This window comes from Mustelus asterias, chromosome 6 (genome assembly GCF_964213995.1).
Source record: "Mustelus asterias chromosome 6, sMusAst1.hap1.1, whole genome shotgun sequence".
NCBI classification, from domain to species: Eukaryota; Metazoa; Chordata; class Chondrichthyes; order Carcharhiniformes; family Triakidae; genus Mustelus; species Mustelus asterias.
This window is the reverse complement of record NC_135806.1, coordinates 94626101-94643284: the sequence shown is the minus strand read 5'-3', so window position 1 is coordinate 94643284 and position 17184 is coordinate 94626101. Positions and strand designations below refer to the sequence as shown.

Here is a 17184-nt window from a genome sequence, read left to right as displayed (position 1 = left end):
ACCAATTGCTGCAGGCCCAGTCAAATTCTTTGTTTTTGTTTGAAGTAACTCACATTCTGGAAATACGCAATAAAGGAGACAAAATGCAAGTTTTGTATGTATTTTCTTACCAATGAAGATAGATGGATAGTTGACAAAGAATATACAAAAATAATTATGCTATGTTGCAACTATAAAAGCTAATATGAAACATAAAACTGTAAACAGGGACCTGATTTTCCTTTAAACACGGACTGTGTACTATATAAATGAAATATATTATTCAATGAGATCACTTCAGTTGAACTTTATGATGTCACAATGCAAGAAATTAAAACCACTAGGTCAGTCATTTGTATAAATAAATAGAAGATACACCTCAGCACTCAGATGATAGGCCAGATGCCAAAGTTCGAACACTATTATCATCAAGTATGGAACCAGGTTAGAGCAGTCCCACCCAGCTGGACTACAGTGGAGAGGCATTGGAGGAGAATGGTGAGGTCAACTGTATTAAAGGCTGCAGGCAGCCTGATAAGCAGAAGGGACAATTACCTTTGTCACAGTCCTCCAGACCTCATGGAAAAGGGGTAAAAGTGATGCTATGCTGGTATCAGTGACACAGGGCTAGCAGGTAATACTGAGAACAACAGACATTGTTAACCTTTGGGTATTGTCATTAAATGTACTTGAAATTGTGTAGACCCCTTGAAATCTGTGCAGATTGCTAGTGTGTTATGGACACCTGATTGAGAATGCTTGTGAGGTCACTGCAAGTGAATACCTTTGTTAAATATTGATAACAAGCCATTTGTTTTAGTTAAATGATTTGTTGTCATATTTCTGGATGATCAGTGTGTTTGTAAGTCCTCTGATCACAGATCGCCGGATAATTTCTCAGCACATGTATTGATTTTGAATGACTGCTGTTATAAAAAAAGAGAGAAAACACAAGAGTCCTTGATTGGCTATTTGACAACTGAGTGGTCAATGTTCTCCTGTCAGAGAAGCAGAAGCAACTAATGGGAAGAGGAGGCTCCACTGATAACCTTCTCCTCAATTATGGAGTAGTCCAGCACATTAGTGCAAAAGGCAAGGCTGAAGCATTTGCAATCATCTTCAGCCAGAAGTGCTGTATGGATGATTCATCTCAGCCTATTCTCCAGGTCTTCAGCATCACCGATGCCTGCCTTCAACAAGTTCAATTCACTCCATGTGAAATCAAGAAGCTGGATACAGCCAAGAATATGGACCCTGATAATTTCCTGACTGCAATATTAAAGATAAAAACAGAAGATGCTGGAAAAACTCAACAGGTCTGGCAACAACTGGGGAGAGAAGAAAAAGAGTTACCGCTTCGAGTCCGCATGACTGTTCTTCAGAGCTATATTCCAGCATAGCCATGACACAAGCATCCAAAAGACAATCTGGAAAATTCCCGAGGTATGACCCATCCATAAAAAAAACAGGATAAATCCCATCAAACCAATTACTGCTACATCAGCCTACTTTCAATCAATCAATGACCAAATGATGAAAGTTTTTTCTTATTTATTCAAGGAATGTGGGCATCACTGGCTGGGCCAGCATTTATTGACCCTCCCAAATTGCCTTTGAATTGAGTGGCTTATTCGGCCATTTCTGAGGGCAGTTAAGAGTCAACCACATTGTTGCGGGTCTGGAGTCACATGTAGGCCAGACTGAGCAAGGGCACAGGAGATCTGATGTATGTAGCCTTCACAATATCAATATAATAAACTCAAAATTTTCCCTCCACATGCTAAATGAAAATTTTATTAATATGTGAACCTATCATACCCAAGCCTTTAAGTAGTTTGATTCATGCTTAGATTTCTGCTAACAAAGAGACAGATAATAAAAAAATATGTACTTTTTTTGGGAAATATACTATTTACAAATCTTGTAGATGTAATACAGCTGCAGCAAGAAACAGTAAAACCCAATTTACATTAAAGAGGATTGTTTTTGAGAACTCAATCCAATCACTGATTTACCTGCCATGCCAGCAACTGTTCTGGATCAAGTTCTGCGGCCTTTTTGTATGCAGTCTTCGCCTGGTCAGGCTGTTCCAACTCTGCTGCAGCAACTCCAATAAAAACCCAGGCATTGTAGTTATTCTTATCTTGTTTCAAGACAGCCTGCATAATAGAATACAAATTAAGAAATAGCAGTTCACGATAGAAATTGCTTCAAAAGAAATCTTTAGTTAGACACGCTGTGGAAATGCCAGCATTGGACTGGGGTAGGCACAGTAAGAAGTCTCACAACACCAGGCTAAAATCCAACAGGTTTATTTGGTAGCACGCGCTTTCAGAGCGCTGCCCCTTCATCAGGTCACTCACCTGATGAAGAGGCAGTGTTCTGAAAGAACGTGCTACCAAATAAACCTGTTGGATTTTAACCTGGTGTTGTGAGACTTCTTACTTTATTTCGACATATAGGCCGCAATTTTACCATCCCGCCTGCCATGGGAATTGGAGCGGGCGGGAAGGTCCGTTGACCTCAGGCAGGATTTTACAGTTTTTGGACAAGTGAGGCTGTAAAATCCCACCCGTATATTCTGTAGACAGAGATACAAAACTGAATTTAAACTTTGTTTTTCAATATAATACAAAATATAATTAATAACATAATTCAGCTATCTATCTGAAATCTGAATGGATGGTCTGTCCCCTTTCCATATTAGAAAAGGAAAGGGAAAGACCAGATGAATCAGATAAGATGAATGATTTAAGTCTCTTGTCAACCTTATAAGTCATACATGATGCAGGAAAGATGTTCCAGATGGCGGGGAGTCCAGAACCAGGAGTCACAGTGTAAGGATACAGGCTAAAACCATTTAGGACTGAGATGGTGGCAGGATGGCACAGTGGTTAGCACTGCTGCCTCATAGCACCAGGAACCTGGATTCAATTCTAACCTTGGGTGACTATCTGTGTGTAGTTTGCACCTTCCCCCCATGGGTTTCCTCCCACTTTGCAAAGATGTGCAGTTTAGTTGGACTGGCCCCACATTGTCCCTCAGTATCCAAAGATGTGTAGGTTAGGGAGATTAGCGGGGTAAATACATGGGATTACGGGGATAGGTGGGATGCTCTCGGAGAGTCAGTGCAAACTCTAAAGGGCTGAATGGTCTCCTTCTGCACTGTATGGATTCTACGAGGAGGAGAAATTTCTTCCCAAGAGTGGTGAGCCTATGGCATTCTCTAGCATAGAAAGCAGTTGAGGCCAAAACGTTGTATGCTTTCAAGGAGTTAGATCTAACTCTTGGAGCGAAAGGGATCAAAGGACATGGGGGGAAACGTGAGAACAGGTTACTGAGTTGGACAATCAGCCATGATCATAATGAATGGTGGAGCAGGCTCGAAGGACCAAATGTCACTTGCTCCAATTTTCTACGTTTCTATGAATTAAATAGTTTCCCCATTTTCTCGGTTTTAACTGATCAACCATTTATCCTGAGACTGTGTCGCTCTTTTTTAGATTCCCCAACCTATGGAAAGAATCTTTCAGCATCCACCCTAACAGGCTCCTTCAGAATTTTCAAGGGTTCAATGAGATCATCTCTCATTCTTCAAAACTTGAGAATATAGTCTCGATTTACTCAGCCTTTCATCATAGGACAACCCTCATCATCCCAGGGGCCAATTTAGTAAAACTTCACTGTATATCCTTTCTTAAATGAAGAGACCATAATTATTACATTTCCTTTGTTACAAGCTCCAATAAATTTCTAGTTTAACGCTCTACCCAATGGTAAAACTAATGTTAGGGCACCTATAAACTACTTCAACCAGTATTTTCTGACTCTTGCGAAGGAAGGACGCATTTGCATTTGGAAGTGGTAGAGCAAAGGTTCACTTGATTGGTTTGTGGGATGAGAGGGTTTTCCTATAATGAAGGACTGAGTAAATTAGGTCTATATTCTATGGAGTTTACAAGAATGAGAAGTGATCTGTGAAACATGCAAGATTCTAAAGGGGCGCAACAGGGAAGAGTCAAATTGTTTCTCCTGCTGTGTAATCTTGAACTCGAGGCTTGTATTAATTGTAATAAATCTGCTAACAATCTCAAACCTGTAGTGCGACAAGTACATAGAACATAGAACAGTACAGCACAGAACAGGCCCTTCGGCCCACGATGTTGTGCCGAGCTTTATCTGAAACCAAGATCAAGCTATCCCACTCCCTATCATCCTGGTGTGCTCCATGTGCCTATCCAATAGCCGCTTAAATGTTCCTAAAGTGTCTGACTCCACTATCACTGCAGGCAGTCCATTCCACACCCCAACCACTCTCTGCGTAAAGAACCTACCTCTGATATCCTTCCTATATCTCTCACCACGAACCCTATAGTTATGCCCCCTTGTAATAGCTCCATCCACCCGAGGAAATAGTCTTTGCACGTTCACTCGATCTATCCCCTTCATCATTTTATAAACCTCTATTACGTCTCCCCTCAGCCTCCTCCGCTCCAGAGAGAACAGCCCTAGCTCCCTCAACCTTTCCTCATAAGACCTACCCTCCAAACCAGGCAACATCCTGGTAAATCTCCTCTGCACTCTTTCCAGCGCTTCCACATCCTTCTTATAGTGAGGTGACCAGAACTGCACACAATATTCCAAATGTGGTCTCACCAAGGTCCTGTACAGCATAACCCCACGGCTCTTAAACTCCAACCCCCTGTTAATAAAAGCTAACACACTATAGGCCTTCTTCACAGCTCTATCCACTTGAGTGGCAACCTTTAGGGATCTGTGGATATGGACCCCAAGATCTCTCTGTTCCTCCAGTCTTCAGAACCCTACCTTTGACCCTGTAATCCACATTTAAATTAGTCCTACCAAAATGAATCACCTCACATTTATTAGGGTTAAACTCCATTTGCCATTTTTCAGCCCAGCTTTGCATCCTATCTATGTCTCTTTGCAGCCTACAACAGCCCTCCACCTCATCCACTACTCCACCAATCTTGGTGTCATCAGCAAATGTACTGATCCACCCTTCAGCCCCCTCCTCTAAGTCATTAATAAAAATCACAAAGAGCAGAGGACCAAGCACTGATCCTTGTGGCACTCCGCTAGCAACCTGCCTCCAGTCCGAAAATTTTCCATCCACCACCACCCTCTGTCTTCGATCAGATAGCCAGTTACCTATCCAATCGGCCAACTTTCCCTCTATCCCACACTTCCTTACTTTCATCATAAGCCGACCATGGTGAACCTTATCAAACGCCTTACTAAAATCCATGTATATGACATCAACTGCCCTACCTTCATCAACACACTTAGTTACCTCCTCAAAAAATTCTATCAAATTTGTGAGGCACGACTTGCCCTTCACGAATCCGTGCTGACTATCCCGGATTAATCCGCATCTTTCTAAATGGTTGTAAATCCCATCCCTAAGGACCTTTTCCATCAATTTACCAACCACCGAAGTAAGACTAACCGGTCTATAATTACCAGGGTCATTTCTATTCCCTTTCTTAAACAGAGGAACAACATTGCTGAATTTTGAACATAATTGCAGAAAGTGGGGACGGTAAACCATTCTGGAACTGTGTGAAGTCCGAACAGAAAGTTAAAAACCTTACTGGCCCTCTACTTAATCCAGTAACTGGCAGAGTCACTAATAATCCCCAACAAAGTACTCAGATATTTAGTGCTTTTTATTCAACAGTCTGCACTGTCGAAGATTTAAATCAGTTGCCTCTCAATATACAGCTGACCAATTGGAGACCATAAACTTCACTCCTAATGGATTTCAACAAAGGCTATTCAAATGAAAGAATTTTGCTCTCCTGGAATAGATAGGATACTTTATGCTCCGAGAAGAGGAGGATTTTTTAATTGCATTTGCTTATTCTGCTCTTTAAACGCTGTTTGGAAGATGGAGAAACACCTAAAGCTTCTCTAGTTATACTTATTTTTAAAAAAGGGAGCAGAAATGACACTCAGAATTATCAACCGGTCAGTTTGACTTGCCACACTGGAAAATTAAAATTGAATCTTGCATTGAAGAGAACATCTGGACTTTTTGAAAGGAGCATGGTCTTATTGGGGGAAACCAGATCAGTTTGGATTCATCCCTGGGGGTTCATGTGCCTCACAGTTACTTGAATTGTTTTTTGTCTGCTATAGTTGACAGAGGCCAATGGTGTGATGCAGTTTACTTAGATTTTTCGAAAGTCTTTAATTCAGTGCCACATGTTATTGAAAAGGTTATCTGCATTGGGGATTAAAGGCAAACTTTACCAGTGGATAAAATCATTTTTGTTGGATAGTGTGGTGACTGTTAATGGGCAATTATTAAATCAAACACATACGATTTCTGGAGCCCCTCAGTTTTCAAGGTGTGAGATACAGCTCTTGGGGTGAAGGGGATCAAAGGATATGGGGGCGGGGGGGGGGGGAGAGAGAGAAAGAGGTGGGATCAGGCTATTGAGTTGGGTGATCAGCCATGATCATAATGAATGGTAGAGCAAGCTCAAAAGGCTGAATAGCCTAGTTTTGCTCCTATTTTCTATGTTTCCAAATGGCTTAGGGGCCCTTTTATTTGTGGCTTATATTAATGGCATAGATGGTCAGATTCAGCATAGTACAGTTTTGAAATATATGGATGACATGAACATTTATTTGGAAGTTAAGAAAAATAATCCAGGATTCTCCAACACACTGAACTCTCTACTATGGTGCAGTGGTCCAAGGAGTGGCAATTTAGCTTTAATGTGGCAAAGTGTTCAATTCGCCATTTCAACCTCAATAATCTTAATTTACAGCACTATATTGGTAGTTAGCCTTTTTGCACATATAACCATTGAAAAGGATTTGGGTGTGACTGTTACAAGTACTCTGAAGTTTAGAAATCACTCAGGTGGTACAGTGGGCAGCTGAGTGCATCATTATTGAGTAAGGATATCAGCATTTATCTTAAACGCTTATCAGCAGCTGGAATGTCCACATCTGGAGAATGCGTTCACAGTTTAAAATCCACATTTTCAGAGAGATATACAGCTTATTGACAGAGTGCAATGACTTGTTACCAGGAAAATGGAAGGCATGAGGGGAATACCTTATGAGGTGTATTTAAGAATTCTTGGATTACAATCTTTAAAGAGAAGACTGATTTTTGATTTAGTTGAAGTTTATAAATTGATACATGGCCTTACTCTAAGCCTGACAAGTTCTTTACCTCACAATTACAGCAAAAATTAATATTCACAACTTTTCCCCCCACATAGAATTGTTGATTCTTGAACGTTTTGCCTGACTTTGTTGTCAATGCTGAAAATGTTGCGACTTTTAGAAGATTTGTTAGAAATGATGTGATTTCTACGTATCTATTGTCTGATTTTTTTTTCTTGTTTTTAACGCTATACCTATGTGCTTTTCACTGTATGGCAATAAAGATAAATACCTAAAATAGGCTCATTTTCAAATCCTTGCCCAGCTATTTTCTTAAAGAGGAGACTGACTGCAGAGAAGTAAGGGTATTAGATGCATATGTTCACAGATCACTTAAAAGCTAGTCCATTAGTAAAAAGAACAGCGAAATCACTATGACTCAAACTCAGATGACCCGAAGTTTCAATTATATCCAAGTTGTCAAGCAACTCAGTCAGCAGAATAGCAAATCCCATCGAATCACATCAAATAAACCAAAATTCAGCACTGATCTCTCCTGATTACCCAAACTTCTCTAAGCTTGTCATTTGACCATGCTGACCAATCATAAGAGCATGAAATCATGGAGAACTGGGCAAGCCATCATTTAACACCTTGATCCCCCTATGAAAGGACATACAAAGCCTATGAAGCATGACAAATCCTATGAGAAAATTAAATGTGTTATCAGAGAGAAGGTGAAGTTGATACAAGTGAAAAACTGTGGTGTGAAGCAAAAGCGGACATCACAAAGGGGTGAGAGATTCCACCACTGAGTTTGTCCACTATTATGAAACACAAGGCAAGCATCTTTGCACAGTTCGGCAAGCTGACGCACTCTCCAGCAAGAAAGAGGATGAGAACATCTGCCTTTTCCATTGTTGAAGAAGTTTCGCTAACACGGTTCAAGGCAGCCTGAGTAATTTAATCTCCAGTCCAATCCTGCAGGAAAGTTTTCCTGAAAAAGAAGCTGGACGCACAGAGTTTGGCTGCACTGACAGATGGCTGGACCGATTCAATTCTTCTGTGCGGTACGCGGTGAGAGTGTGAATGTTACAGCAGTGATGACAAATGATTGGCACCAAGATGGTCCACATCTTTAATAAGGGTGCTTTTAAAAGCAGACAAAACTGAACTGTTTTAGAGTCTCTTGCCAGATCATTCTTCTATGTTTAAAAGTGAACTTTAGGATAGTAATGGAAAAAGATGTGTTGTCCTATGGGTAAGGTGCTGAATTGGGGGAAGGCTAACTACAGCCGGATTAGGCGGCTCTTGATTGGGAGAGGCTGTTCGAGGGTAAATCCACATCTGGCATGTGGGAGTCTTTTAAGGAGCAGTTGATAGGACTGCAGGACAAGCATGTGCCTATAAAGAGGAAGGATAGGAAAGGTAGGATTCGAGAGCCGTGGATAACCAGTGAAATTGTGGGTCTAATCAAAAAGAAAAAAGAGACATACATGAGGTCCAGGCAGCGAAAAACAGATGGAGCACTGGAGGAATACAGAGAAAGTAGAAAATAACTCAAACAGGGACTTTGAAGGGCAAAAAGGGGTCACAAAATGTCCTTGGTAGACAGGATTAAGGAGAATCCTAAGGCATTTTATACATACGTTAGGAACAAGAGGGTTGTTAGGGAAAGAATCGGACCTCTCGGGGACAAAGGAGGGGAATTATGCTTAGAACCAAAGGAAGTAGGTGAGATCCTAAACGAATACTTTGCATCAGTATTCACAAAGGAGAGGGACATGTTGACTGGTAGTGTCTCAGAGAGATGTGTTGACCCATTAGAAAAAATCTCAATTACAAGGGAGGAAGTGTTAGGTTTTTTGGGAAACATTAAGACAGACAAATCCCCAGGGCCGGATGGCATCTATCCTAGACTCCTCAGGGAGGCAAGAGATGAAATTGCTGGGCCTCTAACAGAAATCTTTGTCTCTTTACTGGACACAGGTGAGGTCCCAGAGGATTGGAGGATAGCAAATGTGGTCCCATTATTTAAGAAAGGTCGCAAGGATAACCCGGGTAATTATAGGCCGGTGAGCTTGACGTCCGTGGTTGGGAAATTGTTGGAGAAGATTCTTAGAGATAGGATATATGCGTATTTAGAACAGAATAATCTCATTAGCGATAGACAGCATGGTTTTGTATGAGGGAGGTCATGCCTCACAAATTTGGTTGAGTTTTTTGAGGAGGTGACAAAAATGATTGACGAGGGAAGGGCCGTGGATGTCGTCTATATGGATTTTAGTAAAGCGTTTGACAAGGTCCCTCATGGCAGGCTGGTGCAAAAGGTTAAATCTCACGGGATAAAAGGTGAGCTAGCTAGATGGGTGGAGAACTGGCTTAGCCATAGAAGACAGAGGGTAGCAGTGGAGGGGTCTTTTTCCGGTTGGAGGTCTGTGACTAGTGGAGTTCCGCAGGGCTCTGTACTTGGACCTCTGCTGTTTGTGATATATTTAAATGATTTGGAGGAAGATGTAGCTGGTGTGACCAGTAAGTTTGCGCACGACACAAAGATTGCTGGAGTTGCGGATAGTGATGAACATTGTCAGAGAATACAGCAGGATATAGATAGGCTGGAACATTGGGCGGAGAAATGGCAGATGGAATTTAATCCAGATAAATGCGAAGTGATGCATTTCGGTAGATCTAATGTAAGGGGGAGCTATACAATAAATGGCAGAACCATCAGGAGTATAGACACACAGAGGGACCTGGGTGTACAAGTCCACAGATCCTTAAAGGTGGCAGCACAGGTAGAGAAGGCGGCATATGGCATGCTTGCCTTTATTGGACGGGGCATAGAATATAAAAGTTGGCATATGACATTGCAGCTATATAGAACGTTGGTTAGGCCACATTTGGATTACTGCGTCCAGTTCTGGTCACCACACTACCAGAAGGACGTGGAGGCTTTGGAGAGAGTACAGAGAAGGTTTACCAGGATGTTGCCTGGTATGGAGGGTCTTAGCTATGAGGAGAGATTGGGTAAACTGGGGTTGTTCTCCCTGGAAAGACAGAGGATGAGGGGCGACCTAATAGAGGTGTATAAAATTATGAAGGGCATAGATAGGATGAATAGTGGGACGCTTTTTCTCAGGTCGGAGGTGACGAACACAAGGGGTCACAGGTTCAAGGTGAGGGGGGCAAGGTTCAACACAGATGTCAGGGGGACGTATTTTACACAGAGGGTGGTGGGGGCCTGGAATGCACTTCCAGGCAAGGTGATTGAGGCGGACACGCTGGGATCGTTTAAGACTTATCTAGATAGCCACATGAACAGACTGGGAATAGAGGGATACAAACGAATGGTCTAGTTGGGCACATGAGCAGCGTGGGCTTGGAGGGCCGAAGGGCCTGTTTCTGTGCTGTTCTTTGAAACATGGTGAAAGACAGCGTGTCACTGCTATGAACTGTGGCATCATGAATGGCATAGAGAAGCTGCCACTTCTTATGATAGAAAAGTCCAAGAAGTCACGTTGCTTCGCGGATATAAAGACACCACCCACACAGCATAAGGCTAACAAAACTGCCTGGATGACCTTCAGCATTTTTGAGGCATGGATCAGGAAAGTAGACTAAACATATCAACGAAATAAAAGAAAGATTGTTATCATTAATCACATCTGTCTCGCACACCCTGACATTGCTGGCCTCAAGAGTGTCAAGATGATTGTTCTTGCCTCCCAACATCAGGCCATATGCCAACCAATGGATCATGGGATAAGTAGAAACCTGAAAAACTAATACAAACAGCAGCTGATCTCTTAGGTTATCAAAGCCATTGATGAAAAGCAGGAGTACAATCCAACTGTTCAAGAGGCAATGTTCATGATGAAGGAGGAAGGCACGGTGGCACAGTAGTTAGCACTGCTGCCTTACAGCGCCAGGGACCCAGGTTCAATTCCGGCCTTGGGTCACTGCCTGTGTGGGTTTTGTACATTCTCCCCGTGTCTGCGTGGGTTTCCTCTGGGTGCTCCAGTTTCCTCCCAACTTCAAAGATGTACATGTTAGGTGGATTGGCCATGCTAAATTGCGCCTTGTCAGGGGAACTAGCAGGGTAAATAGATGGGGTTAAGGCCTGGGTGGGATTGTGGTCAGTGCAGACTTGATGGGCTGAATGGCCTCCTCTGCACTGTAGGGATTCTATGAAGTGTGGAAGATGGTAACAGAGAAGCCACAATTGCCAGCTTCTTCCATCATGCTCGGTTCAAACAGATTATAACTGCACAAGATGTTGATAACAGGGAGGAGCAGGGTGAAGCCAACCAACCCAATGACAAAATGCTTTTTGCTCGGCTGCGGGAGCCAGCATGAAAATTCCATCAGAGACAGCCATGGAAACTCATGAATATTTGAGGTTGTCAGCATTACTACAGAGATATAGACAAATGGGAAAGACATTTAAAAAATTACAGAAATTGATTAGTTTTTAACATAGTTCCCAATTAAGTAATGAATGTTGAAGCTCAGTGAGGAACTCATGCTTGGTGCTATTAGAGTGAGCAATTTAACCTCAAAAGAAATTGGAGATAGCAGTTTTAAGAGAAAGAGTAATGTGAAAATTGGCAACAAGGTGGGATAATATTACCTGTGAATGGATAGTGAGCAGTTATGCAGAACAAATTTTGAATTGAACTTTGAAAAAATGAGCGCGCAAAAGCTGAAGGTGAAAAAGCTGGTGATAAAGATCAAGACTCTTAGATAAGGCTCTTAATTCATTATACGACAAATATTAAATCATTAGTTAGATGGGCCAGTGTGAGGTGTTGTACCTTATAAAGTGCAATGTACCAACAGAATTACAAATGAAATTTGATGCAAGGTTTGACAGAAACAAAATGTTACAGGAAACACGTGACACCTACAATGAAGTGCCTACTATGTAATCTGTCACAGTTCAGATGCCATATTATAAACAATTAATGCTATTTAAGAAAAATAAATTAAATTCACCTTGGTTTCTTCTAGATCTAGAAATTTACATGGATTTACTCGCTTCACAGTCAACAGCATTATTACCCCCGCCAATCATAAATATTAGTGGACCAGCCATATAAATGCTACAACTACAAGAGCAGGTCAGAGGCTTTTGTGGTGAATAATTCACCTCACGACTCCCCAAGGACTGTTCACTATCTACAAGGCACAAGTCAAGAGTGTGATGGAACACTTTCCACTTGCCTGAATGAGTGCAGCTCCAACAAAACTCAGGAAGCTTGACACCATCCAGGCTAGATTAGTTGACACTCTAGCCACCACATTAACCACCATAACCAGTTCATTGTAGCTGCAGTGTGTACCGTATACAAATAAACCGCAGCAACTTGCCTTGGTAAAACTCCACCTTTCAATATCTATGAACTATGCCACCTGAAAGAACAAGGGAATCAGCCACATGAAAACACCTCCAAGTCACACCCCAACCCGATTTGGAAATACATCTCCATTCCTCCGTCAGTGGGTCAAAATCCTGGAACTTCAGACCTAACAGTATTGTGGTTGTATCTACGTCATATGCTTCAGCAGATCTCAAGAACAGTTAGGGATGGGCAACAAATGCTGGTTTTGTCAGCAATAGGCATATTCATGAACAAATAAAAGAAACTACTAACATCTTTCAATTATGGCAATTAATCTAACTGACATCATGATCATCCAATTATAGCAATTAACTTTTATTGTCTTAAAAGGGTAGGCCCAAGTTATACAATTGTACCTTTAGCTTATATGCTTAATGTTTCTGAAATATAAAAGTTATAAATAACTCATCACCTGACTTAATATAAGTGACAGTTTGTTGTAAAAATCAGAATGTTTTTGATACACTTTTTGATGTAATCTTGCTATGGATGTATTTAATTTTACAAAAGCTCATTACTTGAATAACATTCGCATTTAGATTTGTTCAACTTTAAATGCTAAAATGCCAAACACTTACAATATTAAACTAAAAATTCACCATTCTATACAAAAATACCTTGCAATGTTTCAGTGCCTCTTTAAATTCTTTATTTCTGATAGCTTCCCTTGCATTTTTCAAGGTAGCCTTGACTTCTTTATTCGACATTATCCTATAAAATAGAAATAAGATTTACAGCACAGTACATATCATGGGTTTTACAACAGGTATTGCAGTTCAATTTTCGGGGTACATTTTACAACCTGACTACTTGAGGACAATGAATAAATGAAGGAAAGCAACACTTATGATGCGGGAGAAAGAGTTACATCAAACAACTGGTGTAAACTGGAACATCAAGACTCTGAACGTATCAATGCTTCATTGTAATACTGAGAGCATGTTGACTTCCTTCCTGTCTCCGTAACTAAGGGGTCCAAAGAGGTGGCTCTTTTCTAGATATGATTCTTGAGTTGACAAGTTACTGTTCAATGTCTATTATAAAATAACTTTAAATCTGACTTTCGGAATAGCGGTACACAATTTTAGGTAGACAAATCTCAAGGTTGCATGTTCTGAGATTTGGGTTTTGAGAAAACTCAGAAAATAAAGACTTAGAAAATAGAAGGGGGAGTAGGTCATTCAGCCCATCAATCCTACTCCATCATTCAATATGATCATGGCTTATCCTCTATATCAATACCGTACTTCCACGCTTTCCCCATACCCCTTTGATGCCTTTAGAATCTAGAAATATATTTTGTTCTGAAATATATTCAGTGACTTGGCCTTCACAGCCATCTGTCATAGAGAATTCCAAACATTTACCACTCCAAGTGAAAACATTTCTCCTCATCTCAGTCCTAAATGGCATACCCGGTATTCTGAAACCATGTTTGTTGGGGACTCCTGAGCCAGAGGACACAACATCCAGTGATAGGAACAGGAGTAGGCCATTCAGCCCATCAAGCCTGCTCAGCCAATCAATATGATCATGGATGATTGGACACTTCAATGCCTTTTACACACACTATCCCCATAACTATTATTAATCAGAAATCTATCAATCGCTACCTTAAACATACTCAATGACAGAGCTTCCACAGCACTTTGGGGTAGAGAATTCCAAAGGCACTCAACCCTCTAAAAAGATTTCTCCTCATCTCGGTCCCAAGAGGCATCCCCTTATTTTGAAATTATGCCTCCTGGTTCTAGACTCCCCAACTAAGGAAAACATCTTAAAGGAATAGACAGGGTAGATGCAGTTAAGTATTTTGTACGTTTCAATGAGATAATCTCTCATTCTTCGAATACAGGCCCAGTTTGCCCAATCTCTCTTCATAAGATAGTTCTGTCATCCCTGGAATAAGTCTGGTGAACCTTTGATGTACTCCCTCTCAGGCAACAATATCCTTATTGAGGTAAGGATAAGGGTAAGGGGACCAAAACTGCACACACTATTCCATGTGCAATCTAACCAATGTTCTACACAATTGAAGCAATACCTCACTATTCCTATATTCAAATTCACTAACAATAAAGGCAAACACATTCCTTTAACCTTCCTAATAACTTGATGCACCTGCAGTGACTTATGGACAAGACCACCCTTTGTACATCTACATTTTCTAATTTATTACCATTTAGGAAATACTCTGCACATATGTTCCTTCTACCAAAGTGGAATACCTCAGATTCACATTTTTCAAGATTATATTCCATCTGCCATGTTCTTGCCTCACTAAGGCTGTTCAAATCCTCCTGTAACCACTTTACAACTTCCTCACAACACACATTCCCACCTAGCTTTGTATCTTCTGTAAACTTCAAAATATATTATTTGGTTCCCACATCCAAATCATTAATATATAATAATGAACAGCTGGGGCCCAATACTGATCCTTGTGGTACTCCACTAGCCACAGCCTGCGAACCCACAAATGACCCGTTTATTCCTCCTCTCACTTTCTGCCTGTTAGCCAATACTTAATCGATGCTAGTATATTGCTTCCCATGTACTTTTATTTTCCTTATCAACGTCTTGTGAGGGCCTTTACAAAAGCCTTCTGAAAATCCAAATATATTATGCTCATCAACTCTCCTTTGTCAATTTTGTTAGTAACATCCTTTGGAAAGATTTATCAAACATGATTTCCTATTCATAAATCCATGCTGACTATGCTCAATCAGATCGTGATGTCTAAGTGTCCATTTATACATCCTTTATAATAGATTCTAGCATTTTCCCTACTATTGGAATACGGTTACTAGATCAGTAGTTCTGTTTTCTTTCTCCCTCCCCTCTCTTAAACAGTGGGGTGACATTTGCTACCTTCCAATCTTTGGGAACGATTCCAGAATCTATAGGACTTTGGAAGATGATCACCAATGCACCTACTATCTCCATCACAACCTCTAACACTCGAATGTATAATAAATATCAGGTCCCGGGGACTTAGCAACTTTCAGCCCCATTAATTTCACCTATGCAATCTCCTTACTTATATTAAATTTCCTTCCACACCTCATTCTCCCTAGTCCCTTGGATCTCCACCTGTAGGAGATTTCCTGCATCTTCCTTGATGAAAACAGATACAAAGTAATTATTCAGCTCTCTGCCATTTCTTGTTCCCCATTATGAATTCTCCTGACTCTATGCACCCACAATTCATCTTAGTTAAATGCTTCCTTTTTCCCTACCTATAGAAGCTTTTACAATCTGTTTGTATGTTTTTTGCTAGATTGCATTCATATTCTGTTATCACTTTCTTTATCAGTTTCTTGGCCTTCCTTTGCTGTATTCTAAAAACCTCCCAATCTTCTGGTTTACTACTATTTCTGACAACTTTATAAGCCTTTTCTTTTAATCTTAAACAATCCTTAGCTTCCTTTGTCAGCCAGGGTTGACTGGCTTTTTGCATCTTGAAGAAATGTATAGGTGCAATAAGCTATGTAATGGTTCTTTGAAAACTATCCATTGCCTATGTGCAATCATACCCTTTAATGTTTTTTTCCAATCCAGCTCAGCCAATTTGTCCCTCATACTTTCATAATTCCCTTTATTTAACTTTATATTCAATCTGAAGACAGGCTGTTAATGTTAAATTTGATTATATTGTGGTCACCCATCCCTAAAGTCTGTCCAACCCTGTCAGAATTTTATATGTTTGAGTGAGATCCCCTCTCATTCTTCTAAACTCCAGTGAACACAGGTCTTGTCCCATTCTCTCTTCCTGTGACATCCTTACAATAAACGTGAATGAAGGATATCCATAAAGTAGGATATAAAGAAAAATACACATCCAAGTACAATAAGTATAAACTAAGCATCAAGTATTCTGCAATTAATCAACCAACTCAGAATAGCTACAGCACAGTGGGTCATCCCTTGGCCCACTGAGCTCATGCCAGCTCTCTGCAGAGCAATTTAGAAAGTCATCTCCCACCCCCACCCTTTCTTTGTCCCTGGATTATTTTCCCTTCATGGGGTTATCTAATTCCCTTTTGAAAGCCATGATTGAATCGACATTTTTTTATGTTGTCTTTGCCAATCTTTCCTCCATTTCTTGGCTCTTCCACGGATGGGAACAGATTTTCCATCTACTCTGTCTAGAGTCTCAATGTTAAATTTGTCAAAAGTTTTTCTCCAGGTTTATATCACAAACTAAAATGTTATTTCAATGTAGTAGTGAGGGGATACTGAGCTGCATGAGGAGCATGAAAAATCCCACTGTACATTCATCTCATTTGCTGTTTGAGACCTTGTTATGTAAAAATTAATAGGCATACACAACTATAAGTGATCTAATTTCAAAACTTAATTCATCAACCATGAGGTGATTTGGGGTACCTTTGATTGCTCATCTTTCAGTACTGATGCAGGGTCACTTCTAAAACATTAACTTATCTTTCCATTGTTTTTGTTTGGAAGGTAACATAATAATAAACATAAGGAACCATAACAGAACCTTCCAAACAAAAGCAATAGAAAAGTAACTGTATAAAAATAACCCAAATTACAGATGATACTGCTTTAGAAGGGGAAAGAGTTGAGCTAACTATCAGTATTTGAGGAAACATCGCAAATTTACCCCGTGAATCAATATTATGTAATATTG

At 40.5% G+C, this 17184-nt stretch overlaps 1 protein-coding gene across 5 annotated transcripts in view; it reads right to left on the bottom strand.

Annotated features, from left to right (window-relative positions):
* Window positions 1-17184, bottom strand: part of skic3 (SKI3 subunit of superkiller complex) — a 108942-nt gene that overhangs the window by 90927 nt on the left and 831 nt on the right. For all 5 annotated transcript variants that reach the window (XM_078214771.1, XM_078214770.1, XM_078214772.1 and 2 more), the window contains exons 2-3: window positions 13145-13238; window positions 1995-2138 (exon numbers count right to left, since the gene is read on the bottom strand). In XM_078214771.1, the coding sequence (XP_078070897.1) occupies window positions 1995-2138; window positions 13145-13234 (234 nt within the window). In that variant the 5' untranslated portion in view covers window positions 13235-13238. The remainder of the gene's footprint in view (window positions 1-1994; window positions 2139-13144; window positions 13239-17184) is intronic.